At 41.4% G+C, this 19415-nt stretch overlaps 1 protein-coding gene across 3 annotated transcripts in view; it reads right to left on the minus strand.

Moving 5' to 3' along the window:
• Nucleotides 1-19415, minus strand: part of vps13b (vacuolar protein sorting 13 homolog B) — a 372345-nt gene that overhangs the window by 286123 nt on the left and 66807 nt on the right. For all 3 annotated transcript variants that reach the window (XM_028581593.1, XM_028581590.1, XM_028581591.1), the window contains exon 16: nucleotides 17934-18058. In XM_028581593.1, the coding sequence (XP_028437394.1) occupies nucleotides 17934-18058 (125 nt within the window). The remainder of the gene's footprint in view (nucleotides 1-17933; nucleotides 18059-19415) is intronic.

Consider the following 19415-nt stretch of genomic DNA (forward strand, 5'->3'; position numbering starts at 1 on the left):
GTTACTTGGCAGGTAGGTGTAGTTTGCCTCTTTGCCGCAGACCCTTCTCTCCCCTCCGTCAGAACTGTGATGATGATTTATGTGAAGAGATGTACAGCCCAGAAACCTGACCCTAAAAAGAATCTCTATGCATTTAACATTTTATCTGTCTCCAAGAGTGTAGAGGGAGAGAGTTTGTGTGAGTGTGTGTGTGTGTGTGTATGACAAGCTGATAAGTTGAGCGTTCAGGGGGATGAGGTAACAGTACAGTCGGATGGAGTCCTCCAGGCCCCTGTCCATCAGAACCTCAGTGGACCATGCTCTCATTTATCATCTAACACACACACACACACACACACACGCACGCACGCACGCACGCACGCACGCAACCATGCATGCATGCACGCACACATGCGCACACACTTTGTCTTTTTCAATCCCTCCTTTCTAGTATTTGCCTCACTGTCTCCCCTATTCACTTTGTAATCACTCGTTCATATCCAAACACACTTTCTGCACATCTCCAATACCACACAAAAAACCATCTTGAAACACATATACTGCACAACAAATCCCTGTATCAGGTCTCTGAGCTCTTTTTTTTTTTTTTTGCCAGGCCGTGAAGTCATGGCTCCTCAGTTCTTAAGATCTCATCCATGACATCAGCAACAGCAGAAGGAGGGATTCCCCACCACACACACACACGCCAACCAAGGTATGGCACACAGTGCTGAGAGGGATGGAGCACTTGACTACTGATCTGTATCTTTCACATCTCTCGCTCTCTCTCCCTGTCCCTGACTTCCTCTGCGTCTCCAGGAACCTCTGTTCAATGGAAAAACACCCAGGGAGCCTGAACTAAACACTGCAAAACAAGCCTGTTTGGTTCCACTCCTGTTTTCCTCTCTCTCTGTTCTGAGAGGTTCTTCAGTTGGCTTTTTGAGGACTGGCAGTGCACCCTTCCTAATACACATCTACTTTTTGTGTGTGTGTGTGTGTGTGTGTGTGTGTGTGTGTGTGTGTGTGTGTGTGTGTGTGTGTGTGTGTGTGTGTGTGTGTGTGTGTGTGTGTGTGTGTGTGTACACACACACGACTACATACGCTTGACTACATATTGTAATGGAAGCAAAAAGGTGCTGCCCTTTGAGGAGTACTTTTGGTGAAAATAGAACTGTGACTAATTCCAGGGATGGCTGCGGCGTGTCAGGAACAAGAATCACAGTTCATTTAATCACACACATCCATTTTGGTCTGGTCCCAGTTCAGAGTGTGGGATATGTCACAGGGTCTCTCCCCTCGCTCAGCAGCTCTGCAATCGTTTAACTCCTCTGCTTCCCTCCCTCTCCTTCTTTCTGAGTCTCTTTATCTTTCCCTTTATTCTGCTCCTGGGTGGTTCGGCAGGGTGACATGAGCTGTTCGCTGCACACAGGCAGGCCCAGAGTTCTTAACTACGTGCTGTCTCAGAGGGGGAATACTATGAGACAGAAAGCTAGAGAGAGAGAGAGAGAGAGAGAGAGAGAGAGAGAGAGAGAGAGAGAGAGAGAGAGAGAGAGAGAGAGAGAGAGAGAGAGAGAGTGTGTTTGATAAAGAGAGATGTAAGAGTACAGGAAAACAAAGGCAGTAAAAGAGAGAAACTCCAAACCTGACAGGGTCGATGAGTTTACCATGACAGCGCACATATACATTCTGAATTCCCTAGAAACATATGGTGCATTTGGCACAATGGTGAACCATGCAATGTCATTCTTCTCTACTATTAGAAATCACTACTGTTGCATGCTATACAGCAAGACATCAATCAAATGTGTGTTTTTGTATGTTCAAATGCGTGCGTGTGCGTGTGTGTGTGTGTGTGTGTGTGTGTGTGTGTGTGTGTGTGTGTGTGTGTGTGTGTGTGTGTGTGCGCGCACATGTAGCAGATATCGCCACTGAACAAAAGAAAGTGAAGGGGACCCAGCAACAACAATGTCCCACATGCAGAGCAAATGTGCCTGCAAAGCCACTTCAATGGGAGGACTGGCAAGGGATGAAAGTTTGTTGGCTTATTCCAGTGTTTATAGCATTTCAGGGGAGGCTGTCATGTGCATGTGGTCGTCTAAAACTTTAATTATGCACCTGTTTTTATTATATTCTGCCCAATTCTTTAGGAACAGCAACTTGGATCTTGGAGCTAAATGAGAAGCAGAAACTCTCATTAGGGTGTTTTAGGAATGCTGGATGTGAGGACAGCCAGACACTCATCGGATTTCATTAAGTAGCTGGCACAGACAGTGTTTCTTGCTGCAACATGGTAAACAGCTTTCTGGCAGGCAGCTCTTTCACTGTTACCACAGGCTTTGAAGGAAACAAAAGTCTCCAAGAGGTAGAACTAGAAGTACTAATACTTGCAGCATCAACAGCAGTAACAAATGACTACACTAAAACATATATCTTAGAATGAGGGCAACTAACAAAATGCAATTTACTGGTTTAGGACAGTATCCATATTAGAACCGAGAGCCTATAGCCTGGGGAGCAGAACTCATTATAGCATACTTCTACTCTTATAATGTGGAGACCACCAGAAGTGGGCCCACAACCCATTTTGAATCCTTAAAAAATCAGGTACTTTGCTTGAACTTAAGTGCCTCATTGAATAGGCTGTCTGACGTCACAGTAGTCCTTTAAGTCACTGACTTTTTATTTTATTTTATTTTTTTATTAAAACACACAGGCCACCAGGAATATGTTAAAAGGAAATCAAAATTAGTCAGGAGCTATGAAAAAGTAGGTGTTTAAATTTCAGCCAATGAAATATGATTTCCTCTGGTGTATTTCAACAACATTAGGCCTCATTTCCCGACCTGTCCCTTGTTGGTGCCGTGACTGAGTGACAAAGAACTGGACCCGGACAAGGACAGGCTAGTTGGCAGAAGTCCTGACTGCTTGGCTAGGTAACTGGCTGACTGGCTGGCACAAAGTCTTTCTGTCCAGTGTCCCTGTCAAAATCAGGCAAAACAGGGCATGGTGTTGTGCAGGGGGTGTGAGTCATAGTCAAGAGTACCATAACCAGCTGTGGTGCTCTTTGCCTTGACTGTTTCCTCGGTATACATCCTCGAATGTAGACATAAAGCAGGGACAGAAAATTATTTTTAGTCATTAGAATGAATGAGTGAAATCTAAAAGCAAGTAGACTTAAAGCACCCATATTATGCTCATTTTCAGGTTCATAACTGTATTTTAAGGTTGTACCAGAATAGGTTTACATGGTTTAATTTTCAAAAAACACCATATTTTTGTTGTACTGCACAGCTCTCTCTCACTGCTGCAGATCCTCTTTTCACCTGGTTTCTGTTTTAGCTACAGAGTGAGACCTCTTTTCATCTTCTTCTTCACTACTATCTTTGATTGCACTTGCACATGCTCAGTAGCTCAGATGTAGATCATGTCAGCTAGCTAACTCTAGAGACAGTAAAAGAGAGCCTGTTTCTCCAACTTTGGAGAGTTACAAGGCAGGATTAGCTGGGAGACTTATTCTAAACCAGGGACCACATGTAAGTAGTTCTTTTGGAGATTATGGTGAACTTGTGTGTGTTGTAGCAGTGCTTTGCTATTTAGAACGACGTAGCATGCTAACGCTAACGCTACGAGCTATCGGTTGTGGTTAGCCAGCTCATTTCGGACTGTGACGTCACAGTCCGAGTCAATTTTGAACAGCTCACTAGGAGACTGAAGGCAGGACACATTCAGAAACCATATCTCACTCAAAACAGCGTGGATGGATTTTTTTCAAAGTTTGTATGTGTGAGACCAGAGACACAAAAGAACACCCCAAATCCCAGAAAAAGTGTTTTTTTCATAATATGGGCACTTTAACAGAGGACCCTCACAAAATATGTTTTGTTAGGTCCAAATAAGGCCAAGAGCCAAAAAGTGACACATTAAGCCATTACTAGCATTAGGTAACACTACCTAAGCCTAACCTTCCATTTAAACAGCCTCTGGGTAACCCTGTGCCTGTACGAAACCCTTTCACATCATAATAGCTGAGATCCATTCGGACCATTGGTTCTCAGGCTAATCAGCTTCCTGGTCTGGTCTGACTGTGGTCACAACTATATTTAGAAAAATACAGCTGGGGCTCCAGCTAACAGGCTGCAATTGCTGGTTTACAGAGGCGAGGCCACACACAAGCACATAAATGCACATAGTCACACTCAGACACACAACCACAAAAATGCACATACCTGTACAGACACAAATAAATTAGTGTTCCAATATGCACATATGCTAACATACCAACACATATGCTGTCACAGCAGCACACATGTATACACACACACACACACACACCTGTACACGCATACATACAAACCAATAACAGCAGGTTGGTCAGCCAGAGCACGAACAGCAGCAGTAATGAGGCCACAGCTGAGAAGGGGCCTGCTGCTCTAACAACCTGTAACTGGAACAATTATAAAAATAACTGCCAATACGAAGGTTGGGGAAAAAAAGTGTGTAAGTGTGTGTGTGTGTGTGTGTGTGTGTGTGTGTGTGTGTGTGTGTGTGTATATGTGTGTATATGTATGTGTGTATGTGTGTGTATACGCTAAGCATGTATAATAGTGACAGAATGCTTGTTCTGCAAACTGAGCAAAAGGGAGAAAAGAGAACAAGAAAAATATAATCAAACCCTGCAGAAAACACGAACAAGAACGAGGGGAAAACAGCAAGAATAGGCAAGAAAAGGGTCGAGACCGCAAACTTGCAGGTCATATGTTATTCTCCAGGTAAAATAATACCTAACATGGGGAGTCTCATTAAAAAAGGCCATTTGGAAAAGCTCCAATACAAACTAAGGAATAGTAGAACTGGTAGGTTGTTGCTTTGTACTTTTACAGACAAAAATAAATGTAGCCTAATTAAAGCCGGCTGGTTGGGGTATGTGTCTGTGTGTATATACAATTAGGTGAGTGTGTGTTGCGTACATGTAGATGTCCAGTAATGTGTTGAAATCTGGATATGTTGGCATTAGTGCAGATGTTCTGACAGAGGACACTACTAAAAAAGCAAGAGTGAAGCGAACTAGAAAGCCTTAACTGCAGGGCCAAATGTTGTCAGCAAACTCTCTTTTTAAGATCTTGCCGTGGTCCTAATGGTTTACACAGTGTCCCAGAATACAAGTTTGGAACCTGCGCACAGTTTCCAGTATGTTCATTTTTGTTATTACTCATATCCTGTACAGTACCAAAAATCAGTTGCCTTACTCTTTCCAAAATACAGTGACACAGACAGCTGTGGGGGCTGGGAGGTCAGCAAGACATGTGGAGCAAGGTGTCTGGTCCGTCAGTGGACCACAGAGAGAGAGGAAGGCTCATTCGCACAAACAGACATTCCCTGACACAGGTGGATATTTTCAGTAATGGGAACTATATGGGAAATTTTACATGAACTGGAACATAACACTCCAATAAACTGTTAAAAGTTAAAATGTAGCAGGCTACTCAAAAAGAGAATGTAGACTGGATCCAAGGCAGTAAAAAAAAAAGAAGAAAAGTCAACAAGATAGTCAATCAATTTTGATTGGCCCCACAATGTGCTACTTTCTCTTGACTTAAACTTATCTGAGTCCACAGCAACGCCAATGTAATCCATTATGCACTGACATATTTGTCTGATAGATACAACAGATATAGCCACCGTCTTGAGACCAGTGATAAGTTATCTGAAGTTTCTACAAATCATTCACTGTCGCACCCTACCCTAATTATCAATACAAACATTCCCCCAACTTAAACAGTTAACCAAATCCTCTACTGCTATTAATTTCCAATTTCAAGAGCTTCTTTGGAGAGAATCAGACTAAAAAATGGAGGGAAGGCAAGACTGACAGCTTGTACCTTATTTTTGTTCTTTCTTCGTGGTGCAGATTGATTTGAAGTATTTCAGAATTCCCCATCTCTCTAAGCCAAGGTCACTGACCCCTCTTGAAAATAACCAGAGTGAGTTATGGGCTGCTCTCAAGTCCCCTCTTTTATCTTACTACAAAAGACTCACTACAGTGTCTCGCAAAGTCTCCAAATGAACATTATAAATCACGCAAGCACTTCACACTTAACAACAACACCTACCTACCCACCCACCACCTTGGGGCATGGGAACATTTTACCACCTGAATGTCAATTGGGTTAAATGGCCAGCATTTGAAAAAATTGAAAAATACTACCATAGAAGAGCCAAGCAAGCATGTGACAAAAAATGGCTCCTCTAACTCATTTATTATACTGTATGTCTTTCTTTGCAGTTTCTCATAATGTTCTTTCAAGTGAGTCGTTTCATTGACTGCACATGGTCTATGTCATTGGCTTGATGGGAAATGTAACTAGAGCTGCAACTGAGCCTCCAATATAGAACATTTAGCAAAAGCTATTTTAGCAGCAGCCTTAAATGACTCACAGTGATCATTACGGCTTGTCTCGAGTGTCTTTTGAATCCAGTTGAACTCTGAAAATGCCATTTAAGCAGGTAAAGAAGAAAAGTGATCAATAAAGAGGATTTTCCAAATTTGGTTTAAATTATATTAAAGCAATCTTTTCAGCACAGTGAGATTACACATGACCATTTCCAAGTGACGATCTACAATTAAAAATTTTCATTTCTTGTTTTGTAAAAGCATCACCGTAACTGGCAACCATCTTTTATTGACAATATATTCTAATTAGGCTCACATCTCGCCATAGGACTTGTATTACTTGATTTTTATTTTTTTTTACCTTCAGGTATTGTATTATCTTTCCATTGTATCTGTAGCAAACTGTGTTTCTTTTTTTTTGTAATGAAATCTAGTCTTGTGTTGAGTTTTCACTGTGATTCCGCTGGTACAATTAAGTGATTACAATTTTATTTTATCTCTCAACCACAATCTATAATGACATCCATTCTCTAACCTCACCAAACTCTTTAAAGTCTCTGTGCTGGATGGTATGAGTTAGGACGAGGCGAGGACTGTATTTGTGGCCACAGCTCAGAGTTTCGTGGTTCCCCAGTGTCAAAGGTGTTCCATGTGTGCATTTCTCAATCATCGGCCCTAAACAGCCCAAACTCTTCATAGAAAGAAACACTCCACTCTCTCACACACACGGCCCTCCCCTTCCTCCCATCTGGAGCACCTGTGACACACACACACACACACACACACACACACACACACACACACACACACACACACACACACACACACACACACACACACACACACACACACACACACACACACACACACACACACACACACACACACACACACACACACACACACACACACACACACACACACACACACACACACACACACACACACACACACACACACACACTCTCTCTCTCTCTCAGGAGAGGGCTTCATTACACAGGGATTACTAAAAGAAATGTTTTAATCAAGTTGTGCAGACAGCTGCAGACCGCAAGGCGAGAAAATGGCAATGACGTGGTTCATCAGGCGTTAAAGGAAAACACATCAAGAGGCCTGTGTATGTGTGTGTATAATGGTGTGTCTGTGTGTGCATGTAGCTTCCTGCCTCTGTCCAACATGTCCAGCTGTGGAGGACATGCGGTTCCTTATAAGGACACACAGAGATAGGAGACCTTTGTACAGAGACGACAGACCTAATATCACATTTATACTGTCAGATTTTGCTGCAGACTTTTGTACGTCACGTCCTCGTAACAACAAGTTCAGCAGTCAATGGAAGCACCAGCTGTCCTTTATTTTGATCCAAATTAGTTGTCCTCAGAAGTCTCAATGTCTTTGACCTTCTTGCAGATGGCCATTGAAAAGAAGAATACAGATTCCAGTAAGTTTCCCTGAGCCTGGTTAAATAAAGCTATTTTTTGATCATGGTTACACCAGTGTTTCCTGTACCTCATTACCAACTGTAGATTTTTCTTCAAGCAGTGAAAATTAGATGGGACACGCCGGAGCAGTACTGAGGCCTGGTGGGGAGGAGAGGACAGTGGAATGCACACCACAATAGATGATAATCCAGTCAGAGCTGATAATCCATCTACCCTTCCCTATTTCCCACTGTTTTCCCTCCCTCAAGCTTCAGTTCCTCAGATGACTAATTCAGGCATTAATAGAGTCTTCCAGTCGACTGAAAACATCTACAGCTGCTCCTAAATTCGCTATCTTGGCTCTGGCCTTTACTGTACATCCGTATACATCTCAAGGTACTGTATAGTTAAAATTCAATAGATATTCTTGGACTGCAAGACTATTGCCTCTTGAGAACATTACAGCCTATAATATACACTTTAGGGCTGAGTTAAAATCTGTGTTGATTTAAGCTACCAAATGACACTTGTAATCATAAGGGCAAGTACACAGCTTCTACAGAAAAGTGACTGTTTTGTAGCGCGTTTGAATGCTGAATGAAAGCCATCAAAGCTTCCATCAGAACCGAGACGTCAATCACTGAGAGCACAAGCCTCACATTCGCTGATGCCATTTCCTTAATACAGGGCTCCTCAATACGTCCATTGATCTCTGTCAGCCATGAAACCAAATAAAACTGTCTGACACCAGTTGTAGCGAAGGGGGAAAAAAAATCCTTACCACAAAGTTGGCCAAAATACTTTATAGACTGTGCCACACGAAATATGATGTTTTACCTTGCAGCTTACAATCCTTTGCACTCCTGTGCTTCAGAGTGAAAAGTGGAACAATATTACATCATATGCCATTCCAGGCTTTTAATACACACCTGTTAATACATAAAGCCTACTTGTTGCAGTGTGTGCCATACCTTCAAGCTTCATCATGTGAAAACTTTTTCTTTCTGAAAACATTCCCATGTTTCTTCAAAAACAGGGAAGGGCCTAGTTCATGCATTGCCTTGTTCAACTAAATGAATTCCCTGCTGCTCTTATGGCCTCTGAACCACAACTCAAAGCTGAGCATGACCACAGCAACCACACGTTGATTTAAGGTCATTCAATTATCCTTCACCATAACAGCTCACAGTAACTTTAACCCTAACGAAACAGACCTCTCAGTTAAGTCCTTGATGAGTAATACAAGTGATTACTTCATTATAAAATCACCACAAATCAAAGTTTGGTCGAGGGGCACAACAGTTGACGCAGAAGCTGTGTGTGTGACATCTTTCACGAGATCTGTGTCATAAGTAAGTCATACTACCGTTCAAAAGTTTGGGGTCACTTGGAATTATCATTTTCTGTTAAGGCAATACAAAATTGGAATTCATTGCCCACTACAATCAAAGATATACATACGTATACCTTAAAACATGGCAGTCCGATAACTATTACTGCACACATCAATCTGTCGGATGTGATGTGTGTTCAATGTGACATAGTCATTGTTGCTGTCGCTCCATCTTTGCTGCATGCCTCCGTTATGTCTTGTACGTGCTTTCAATGTGGCCTCTGAGACTTTTCTCCTTTCTCTTGTCTCCTTCGTATTGTATTAACTGCATGGATTGCTTTAATGCCATTGACATTATGTGTGCTTGTTTGTTTGTGTGCCACTTCTTTGTACATTTTAACACTTTTTGTTTAGGCCTGTTATTATAGATGTAATGTATCTCATGTCAGCTGGCCAGGGACTACAGCTGCTCCTTTTACTGTACAGTTAATTAAGGGGGACTGTCCACAACATTATAAACTAATAAACTAAACTAAATTATAGGCAGAACACAAGCTGAGATCAGTTGCATTGTTTTTTTTAACCAGGGCAACAGTTTTCAGATTACATTATGTGCTTACATAATTGCAAAAGGGTTCTGCAATGTTTTCTTAGTTAGCCCTTTAAAATGATATCAGATTAGTAAACATAATGAGCCTTGGGAACATTGGATGAATGGTTGCTGATAATGGGCAATGTAGATATTGCATTAAAGATCAGCCACTTCTTTCTACAACAGTCAAGAACCCTTTTGAAATTATGTAAGCGCATAATGTAATCTGAAAACTGCTGCCCTGATTAAAAAAAAAACAATGCAACTGATCTCAGCTGGTATTCTTTCTGTAATGGAAATTTCTAAGTGACCCCAAACGTTTGACCGGTAGTGTATATAAATATATATTCAGAGCACAGACATTGACTTTCCCATTCAGCAGCTCACCCAAATCAGTTTTCATCGGTCAAAATGATGAATCTAATTCAACGGGTTAACGATATTGCCTGCCAAAAGGGCTAGTAGACAAATAACAGCCACAGTCAATGTTCTCACCAGTGAATGCTCTTCACGTACATTTGCAAAAGTTGACTTGGATTTCTATTGCTCACTACTGAAGAACACAGAACACATTTGTCCTCTTGTTCTTGGCTGTGCTTGGAGACATAGACCAGGAGCAGCTTGCTATGACTAACTATGAACAGGAGTAATGAGGCATTACAATCACACCAGAAGCCTCATGCCTCAGATGCCTCAAGCAGCCTTAATAAATTACAACATGAGCTAATCTAGAGTCTAGACTACTGCTCCAGACATAGTAATAGACTTCTCAACCTCACATAAAAAAAAAAATCCTACAGGTAGTGCTAAAAGCTGAACTATCCATTAACAATGTAATAGAGTTAGATCAATAATTAGATATCAAGGGAGAACCAACATTCTTCTCTATTCAGAAACATTTGCAAGGCAAGTCAGCTTTTTGTGGCTATATAACATGCACCTGTAATGCCACATGCTTTAAGAAATGATCCCCTCAGAAATAGCTGAGCGAGGAACAGGGGCTGCTAAAAACGCCACATAAAAGCTGGCATGGGGCTGAATTATGACCTGCAATACGACGAACCACACTAGGCTGCTGCTGGTTTGTTGGTTGGTTGGTCGGTGGGCCCCGGCCTTGGCCTGCCTCCATATGCTGCTGCTGTCAGGTGGCCCTGCATAAGTAATATTATATGGTGTGAGCGTAAGTGGGTGCGCGTATGTGTGTGTCTGAGTGAGAGAGTAAGGTTAGGTTTTGGGGAGATCGACGCAGGTGGCACTTCTAACATCCCCTCCCTACTGCCACCTCCCTCCCTTTTTCTTTTTTTTCTTTTGCAGGGACCGATTTTATCTGGGATAACAGGTTTAACAGCCAGACCAATTGAGACTCTCTGTAGAGTCCCTGTGAAGTAGGCGGCCACATACATTGCCTTTCATTAGGGATAAGTACAGCCTGATGCCTCTCAGCTGCACTTTAATTCACTGAGAGTAAAAGTTCATTTCAGAGGATTTTGGCTTTTTGCTTACCAAATGACTGCCCAGTTAGTACATGGTAGTGTACCAAGACCGCAGACTGACTTTGTTTACTATCCCTACTCTCTTGCAGTGTTTTTTTTATTATTTTAGTAAAAGCTCAGCTTGTCAGTGCAATCATTTTGCACAGTTACACTGAACAACAATTTAAAATGTTCCTTATGATTTATTCGCGTTTAATCAAATAATTAAGAATCACAACAAATTGTATACAAGTTTTTTTACTAATAATTTCGGAGACAATATAGCTTGTTCAATTTGGTCTTCAGACATCAGCGTCAATAATTAATTTATATTATTGTAGATGACAGATGAGGGTATTCATAAAAAAAACATTCAAAACTGTATGCCGTTTGTTGAATACAGCAATATACAATTGCAATTATAAAATCTGATCTTTTTACTGTTTACAAAAATAGTGTTATGAGAGTTATAATTCTAGGGGGTTTCAGCCAAGCTAGCCGCATTGCTCTAGAGATAGCAATGTCTGTCCAGGACTTTGGTCCAGAATGATATATCTAAACAATTATGAAAGAGATTGCCCAAAAATGTTATACAGATATTCATGATCTGTGAGGGTAAATCCAGGTCCCAAGTGGGTCTGCCAGGCTTTGAAGCAAATTGAATACATGATGCCCTCTGGTAGAAAAATAGTTTTACCCATAGACTTACATGTCTGTTACTTACTCATGTCTGTTTTATTCATTTTATTAGGACAATCCACATTAATTAACATTTCTGTAAATGCGCCAGTGTTAGCCAGTCGGCTAATTTTCAACTGTAGTCCTAGTTATCTAGCATTCCTAAGAGAAGTCTGTAAATCAGAGGATACATTTTTTTTGAGTGCCACAATCCCCGCAAAATGACTCGTTTCACTATCAGATTTTGATCCACTTGGTCCGATAACCTTTAATTTTTCTCTTTTTTTGTCTAGTTTTCACCCAAAGGGTCTAAAAATATTTTGTGCACAAAACGGAAAATAAAAGGAATGCACTGCATGCACCACATGGCTGTAAATGCTCGCGATTGGCTGTCTGTACATTATACTGTAGCTACAACACTGTAATAGGATTATCAAAATTGGTAAAGCCCCTTTTGGTATGCATCTTCAGGTGATCAGAGTTAGTGATGCTGGGTTTTTTATGGTGTTTTTTTTATATTTAGAACACACAGAACACAAATACAACTGAACAAAAACCTTCTCCCACCCCCCACCCTCTGCGGTCTTGAGGAAAACTAAAACAAACAAACAAAAACTAAAACAGAAATCACACCTTGCCTAGTCGCTCTCCTCTAATTCTTGTGATGCGGAGGTCATTAGGACTGATACTGGTGCTGCTGCGTTTTTCCATAGGTTGATAGTCGATGATTTGGCTTCGTTAATCCTTGCTGTAGAGAGCTCAAGCATAAGTATGGGGGAGACAGCGCTGAGCTATCATTTTCTTGGTTGCGGTTGAGTCAGCCAGTGATGCTGTTTTTAAAGAAACCTTATCTCAGTGTCTCAGTTGGCGCCTTCTGTATGAATGTACCTCCACACCACAACTTAGATCTAGTGACAGTGATCAAGTGGACCTAAGCTTACTGTTTAACAACAGCTAACACTATTTGTAGTTATATATTAGCCATTGTGATGCTGAGACACAATCTGCAGAATGTCATCCTAGAGTAGGGTTGGGTATCGTTTTTTTTTTTTTTTTCGATTCCGGTGCTAAATCGATACTTTCAAAACGGTGCCGGTGCCTAAACAGTGCCTGAACCGGTACTTTTCAATAAAGTAAAAAAAATATATATATATATATAAATAAATAAAAATAAGGGTAGTAAACAACAGTCAGTGACTTGTTTATTGCTAAGGCCATGGCCAAAATTAAAGATTTAATAATAACGTAATAACTATAACAATAACAATAACTTATTTCACCAGTAAATTGCTGTTGAACCCCAGATGGGAAAAGGGTATTTTACAATTACTGTCAATGCACCACGAGGCTACCAGTTTTAAGTGAATCTGTGTTGTTTAATTCCGACAATGGCAGCTGCAAGTGAACGCACCGTCTGTGTTGTTTAATTCCGACCATATAAACATACTGTATATCTATGAATTGCGACAACGGCAGCTGCTGCGCTGCAGAGCAGACTGTTACATCCCGCTGTTGAAGTCCTCCACAGTGAAATACAATCACACTTTACACTGTTTAACGTTAGCTGTCAGCATTTTAACCGTGATTAATCCAGCTGCTAGCTAAAGGTAGGCTAACGTTACATGCTGTCAGGTGTAGTGTAAAGTCAGGCACCGAAATGAGGCACCGAAACTTTCGTTCTTATTCGGTCTCGTTACTACCGTTTACGTCGGCACCGGTTCCCTATTGGCACCGAGTTTCGGTACCCAACCCTATCCTAGAGAAAATACTTTATTATAGTTGTTCCAACCAGATGACACATTTCACTTGGTTATGCAGTTTCCAACCTCTAAAGTTTATTCCCACATCTCCACACAGACACAACATGGCCAGGATGTTAAAATATTACAACTGAGCTGAGGTGCCCTTACAAGGGCATGCACCAGCCAACCTAGACCTCTCTAACTTGGAAATCTATTGCTCACTTTTAACTGACTAGGAAGAAGAGACTGTTGTCAGGGGAGTAGATTAACAATATATTGGTTTGACTGCTCCCTTATTGGGTGATCTTTTCATTTCTTAAAAAAAATGCAATATGGGGAACAGCAAGGTCAAAATCTGCAATTGCTCTGCAGCAATTACCCTTCTTTAAAATTTCAGTTTGCTTAAAAAACTGAGGAAACAAAGACATAAGACATCTAATTGGATACATCCAAGGTCTCACACAAAATACCAAATGCCTAGTAAAAGCCAAGGCTGGCAGGGAGAAGATGTCAAGACAGTGTACTTTCCCCAGTGAAAGCCCTTTGTTGCCTACTGTGAGAAGCCGGAGCCTTTGCGGTGAGACTGAAGGAAACATGAGCTACACTATGCACTGCGGGCCAACTCATCAGGAGATGTGCTGGGCCTTCAGACGCCCAGTGCCTCTTCAAATCCCCCATGATCACCTGGCAGTCATGTGCGCTTGCTTAAGCATGAGCTGGCTGCACATTGACAAACATGTTTGTGTGTGCATGCAAGTGTGAGAGTAAGAGTGAAAGAGGCGGGACAAAGGAGAGGGATGCAAAATGTGTGCATATGACATCACCTTCTGTACTTCCCTACTCCAAGCTACCCGTCAGTCATCAAATCTAAAGCAACCTTTTACATTGGAAGTTTTATCTCAGAGCACTAAGGTCATGCTTCCCACTTTCTTTCAAATTTCCATAAAACTTCAAAAGCTTGTACAGCTCTGCTTAGTGCCTGCCCAGAGAACAGAACATCTTGAAAAGGGGTATTTTTGGAGTTACATCAGTGCTGAGGAACAGTCCCAAAACATACATCAATACAGCCAATTAAATGCTACCACCTGGTGGAGTGCATCTTTTGGCTTCCCCACTGACCCAATGTGTCAATCTTGGCCTCAGTTTTCACCTTAAGGAGAGGAACTTTCTGTCTGACTGTACGTCGGTCACCCACATACTGTGAACACATGTAATCTCACACTACGTTATAATACATTTGTGTTGGTACAAATGGTGTGAGTTCTACATGGGAATCCCATTGCTCAAACACACTGCCTGAGAATAAAGTCAACTGGAATTAAATCAGATGTTCAATTCACTGTTCATCCCAGGACACTTCTATGTGGATGAATAAATAATAGAAGAGACCCAGAGACAACTAAGCAAACCTCAGCAGAGAAATAGGAAACAATACAATTTATTACTATTCACTTATTACCATTTCTGGTTCTCGCCCAGCACTCTCTATTTCTCTCTTCTATGTCTTCTAACTACTGTCTCCACTTCTCTGTCAAACCTGCTCATCGTCATTCCTCCAGGAGCAAACTGTCAGGTTGTGTTAATTGGATTTTGACTGTAGCGACAGGAAGCAAGACAGCCATACCTCCCCGCTTAGACACAAAGGGTCAAATATGAGTCACTTGATATATGGCAGGTTCAGAACTCATAATCCTGCACAATACACCCAGTCCCATTATCATCTACAGGAAAGAGACTGACAGTGAAACAGATAGGAAACTGTTAAAAAATGATGCTTCAAACCTGTCCAAGTGTTGGAAACATCAAGCTGAATTTAAACTGGGTATGAGGAAAAGGAGATGAAGTGGAAATAATCCTGTTAAGGGCAGTAGAATTACTTTGGTATTACGTGTTCACTTATTTTGAGATATGATCGCAATGCCATCACGTAGTCTAGATAGACCAATAGATGTTCTATTCAAATCATATGAAGATAAGGACTTCTGGTGCAGAAACTGTTACTGGACATGTACATACTGTATTCATCAAAGGCTTGCTTGCAACAAAGAATAACAGAGCACTTTCAAGGAGTCAAGGAGACTCTGTGAGAAGTTGTCAGTGTTATTTCTAAGGGCTAGTCCAGGCTGAAAGAAAAGCCATGGGAGGGCATTGATCTGGAAGGCTCTCTGGAGATGAGAAACATCTAGTGATTGTCAGAAAGAAAAATAACATCCGTTTGACATTTGAATCCACTATTTGAGGCAGGCAGGGCAGAAACAAGGGGGGGCTGGAGATCAAACAAGCAGCTAGCAGTCTCTTATTGGGAGCAGAGAGCACAGGGAATCAGGTTCTATCTACATACACACCACTGAATGAGGGCCTTGTGGTTCCCTATGTGGCCAGCTAACCACTGTACAGTAGATACAATGTTTGCCTGGAGAAGATGTCAGGAAAAGTCAAAACCATCTGCAGGTCTTTGACATGTTTAAATCTAAACTAATGGGGGGAAATGGATTCCCAAGCTAGTGCTCTCGCGCAGGTTTCCTGCTTTAAAAGGCACTTTGACTGCAAGGTGTGAGAGAGAGGGCACAGGGTGTGTGTGTGTGTGTGTGTGTGTGTGTGTGTGTGTGTTGCGTGTGTTTGCATCAAGGGTTTTCCAGATGATGACGACTATATTTTTCCAACAAATCTCTGCATTTCAATTTCATTTGTTGCTCTATCAACCAGACGTGCTAGAAAGTTGTTCTAGTCTGCTGAGCGCAGACGGAAGACAGAACATTAGCTACTCATTCATTCTTTACAGGGCCCAAGAAGGTCATTTGAAACATATACTGACTCATTTACATATATAACATACAAAGTTCATGAAAAGTAAAGGCCATGACATTATACACACGCACACGCACACACACACACAGTATACCTACAGTGAGACAATTCATCTTCTAAAATGTTTTTTTCTTTTTCTCTCCCTCTCCTTCAACCTTTGTCTATATTCCCAAGCTTGTGTCTCATTGCTCGTCCATTTACACTGTTCCCATCATCCTCTCTTCCTCTCTACTCATCTTCCACCTTGTTGTCTACTCTCGTCCTCATTTTGTCCTCTTTCTCTTCTTTCCATTACGTCTTCAATTGGCTGTCTACAATCTCCAGGCTGGGGTGCTTATTTGTGAAGTTCCTCTCCTTTTCCATTTTCCCGTGTTCCCTTCCACTCTCTGAATTTTGATATATTCAACACTTCAAGACGAAAGATTCCTTTCTTGTTCATCTTTTTCAAATCTACTATTTGTCCAACTGTTCCACCTCCAAACATTGAACATTATTCCCCTCCTTTCCCTTTTTGTCCTCTCTTCAACTCCTACCCTCTCTGGGGGACATCCCCAATGAGTCATCCTCTGTCTGGTACAAGGAGAGGGATATAGCAATATGTTTTTTCATCTCCTTAGACAGCGTTGTCTTATTTTCCTCTCCTTGGGTTTCAAACCATCTGAGAAATTGTTGCAGTTGTTACCCGATGACTCCGTTTTTCTGTTTTCCCCACCGACCGCTAAAGAAGTGGCTCATCCATCACTTTAAATACCCTCTGATGCACTGCCCGCAAAAGGCTGCAATCCTCTTCATGAAGTACAATACATGGGGCTAACACCACACATACACACACTCACTGTATACAGACAAGCCAAGCATGCATATAAACACATCCAAGGATGCAAACACGCAGGAGGTTCACACTCAACCTTTCAGAAATCAGAAAAAATCTTTTCACGTATGTTAGGCCTCCCTCACTTTGGCATGCATTTCTACTGGGTTAAATTGATGGGTGAGTGTTACCCATAAGGCCATCCACAGGTGCTTGTAGAATGTAAAACACCCTTTAATTTATTATAGTTGCCTAAGTCCCTTTAGCCATCAAACAATGGCAAGTACATTACATATGCAGTGTCTACTTCAAGGAATGTGTTGACTTTGAATTACCTTGTGCTGCCAGTAATAACCTCAATCAATATGTTATATTGTACAACACCACACCTGAATCGAAATAGGTCCAGTACTCCAGTACTTGGCCTATAGTGATTTTCTGCATACCAGACCTGCAAGCTGGTCAAGATGTTTACTGTACAGTGAAATCATTCAGGATGTCCAAACCAAATAATCTGCAATTGTGTTTCGACTGATTTGTATATATATTGTACATTGGTGTTTTAGTGATCGGCTAAGATTTAACAAGGGGAAAAAATGTTGTTTTCCTTCAAGATGTCTATGTTATCTAATAATTTATCTTCACATGCGGTACTCTACGTGCTACTCTGCTCATTCAAATTTCCATCCATATTACAAGTGCTCACCAGTATGCAGGCATCTGAATTAGCTTCCCATAGAGTGCAGTGCTGAAGGAAGGGATGATGGGGATGAGATGCAGGAAACCCCCTGTACTGTCCTGGCATGTCAAGCCTGCCTGGAACCCAAACACCTGGAAAGAGAGACCGAAAGAAAGGAAGAGGGTATGAGAGAAGGTTTGGAGGGAGAGAGGGGAAGGAGAAGACAGGGGAGATAAAAAGCAGACATGGAAATGTCTATTCAGCAATGTATAGATCAAACCATTTACTGGATCCATAGAAAAAAAACATATGGAGTTCACACAGCTTCTGAAAAGACAGCACAGAAGCACAGAGCCAGAGTTGTTGGTGTTCTCTTATCTCAATCACCACTGAACTGTTTTGACTCTGTCTTCAGCAGACCTGTCGCAGCCCAAACCTGCGCTCTTACAGGCCCTGGCTCTTAGAGACACAGAAGAAAGAAAAAATCATCTCATCTTACTTGTTAACTGTATAAACAGCTGTCAGCAAGTCCATCTTACAGTCTAGGAGGCACTGTTAAAAATATCCTTATGTTGAACCATAAAAAAACATTCACATACAATCGTACAGTACAGTGTAGTGAAATCCAATCTCTGTGTTTAACCCATCCTAAGCAGTAAGCCGCTACATAGCATCGTCTGGGGAGCAACTTGGAGTTCAGTGTCTGCACAGCTGTTTACTAACAAACGTACAGACTAAACTGAAGTTTTCAGAATAACTTTGAGGTTCTCTATTCAGTGTACATACATGCAGTAACAGAGTTGGAAGAGCAAGACATTAAGTAACACTCTTGCTTGCACTAAATTAACAGCACAGACAAAACACCCTATGGACCAGATTGATAAGCTCCAGATCACGCAAAGATGTCACTGTTAAGTAACATTGATGTATTTTCCAGAAAGACATTTTTAGTAGTGTTGGGTACCAAACTCTGTACTTTTTTGGGTACCAACCGAATTACGTTGGTACTACCAAGGACCGATTCACGTTAATTCAAACGTGCCAAATAGTTAAAGTCACAGTGAATCAAGGCAATTCTGGTAAAGCGGTTGCAAGTACTGTATGGTTACAGTTTTCAAAACTTCAAGCACACAGCGTTTGCTGCAATATAATGTAATGGAGAGCCCAAAGTGGCCGTGGTGCGGTTACACTTCCTCTGACAGACAGGCACAGCAGTGTTTTCTATGCCCTGGTGAGAGACTGGAGGTTGTACTGTAGGGCAAGGCAACTTTATTTCTATAGCACATTTCAGCAACAAGGCAATTCAAAGTGCTTCACATAAAACATTTAAGAGCAGTTAAAAAGAGAAAGAAAATAAAAACAGGCTAGAATAAGCTACAAATATAAGAATAAAAGTTACAGTGCAGTGTAAGAATGAATAATTATTTGATTTAATAGGTTGTAGGATTTGGGAGGGGCGATGAAGGTGTTTTACTTTGTGTGGTGTGTAAAATGTCTAGAGGTGTGAAT

This window comes from Perca flavescens, chromosome 6, assembly GCF_004354835.1.
Source record: "Perca flavescens isolate YP-PL-M2 chromosome 6, PFLA_1.0, whole genome shotgun sequence".
Taxonomy (NCBI): Eukaryota; Metazoa; Chordata; class Actinopteri; order Perciformes; family Percidae; genus Perca; species Perca flavescens.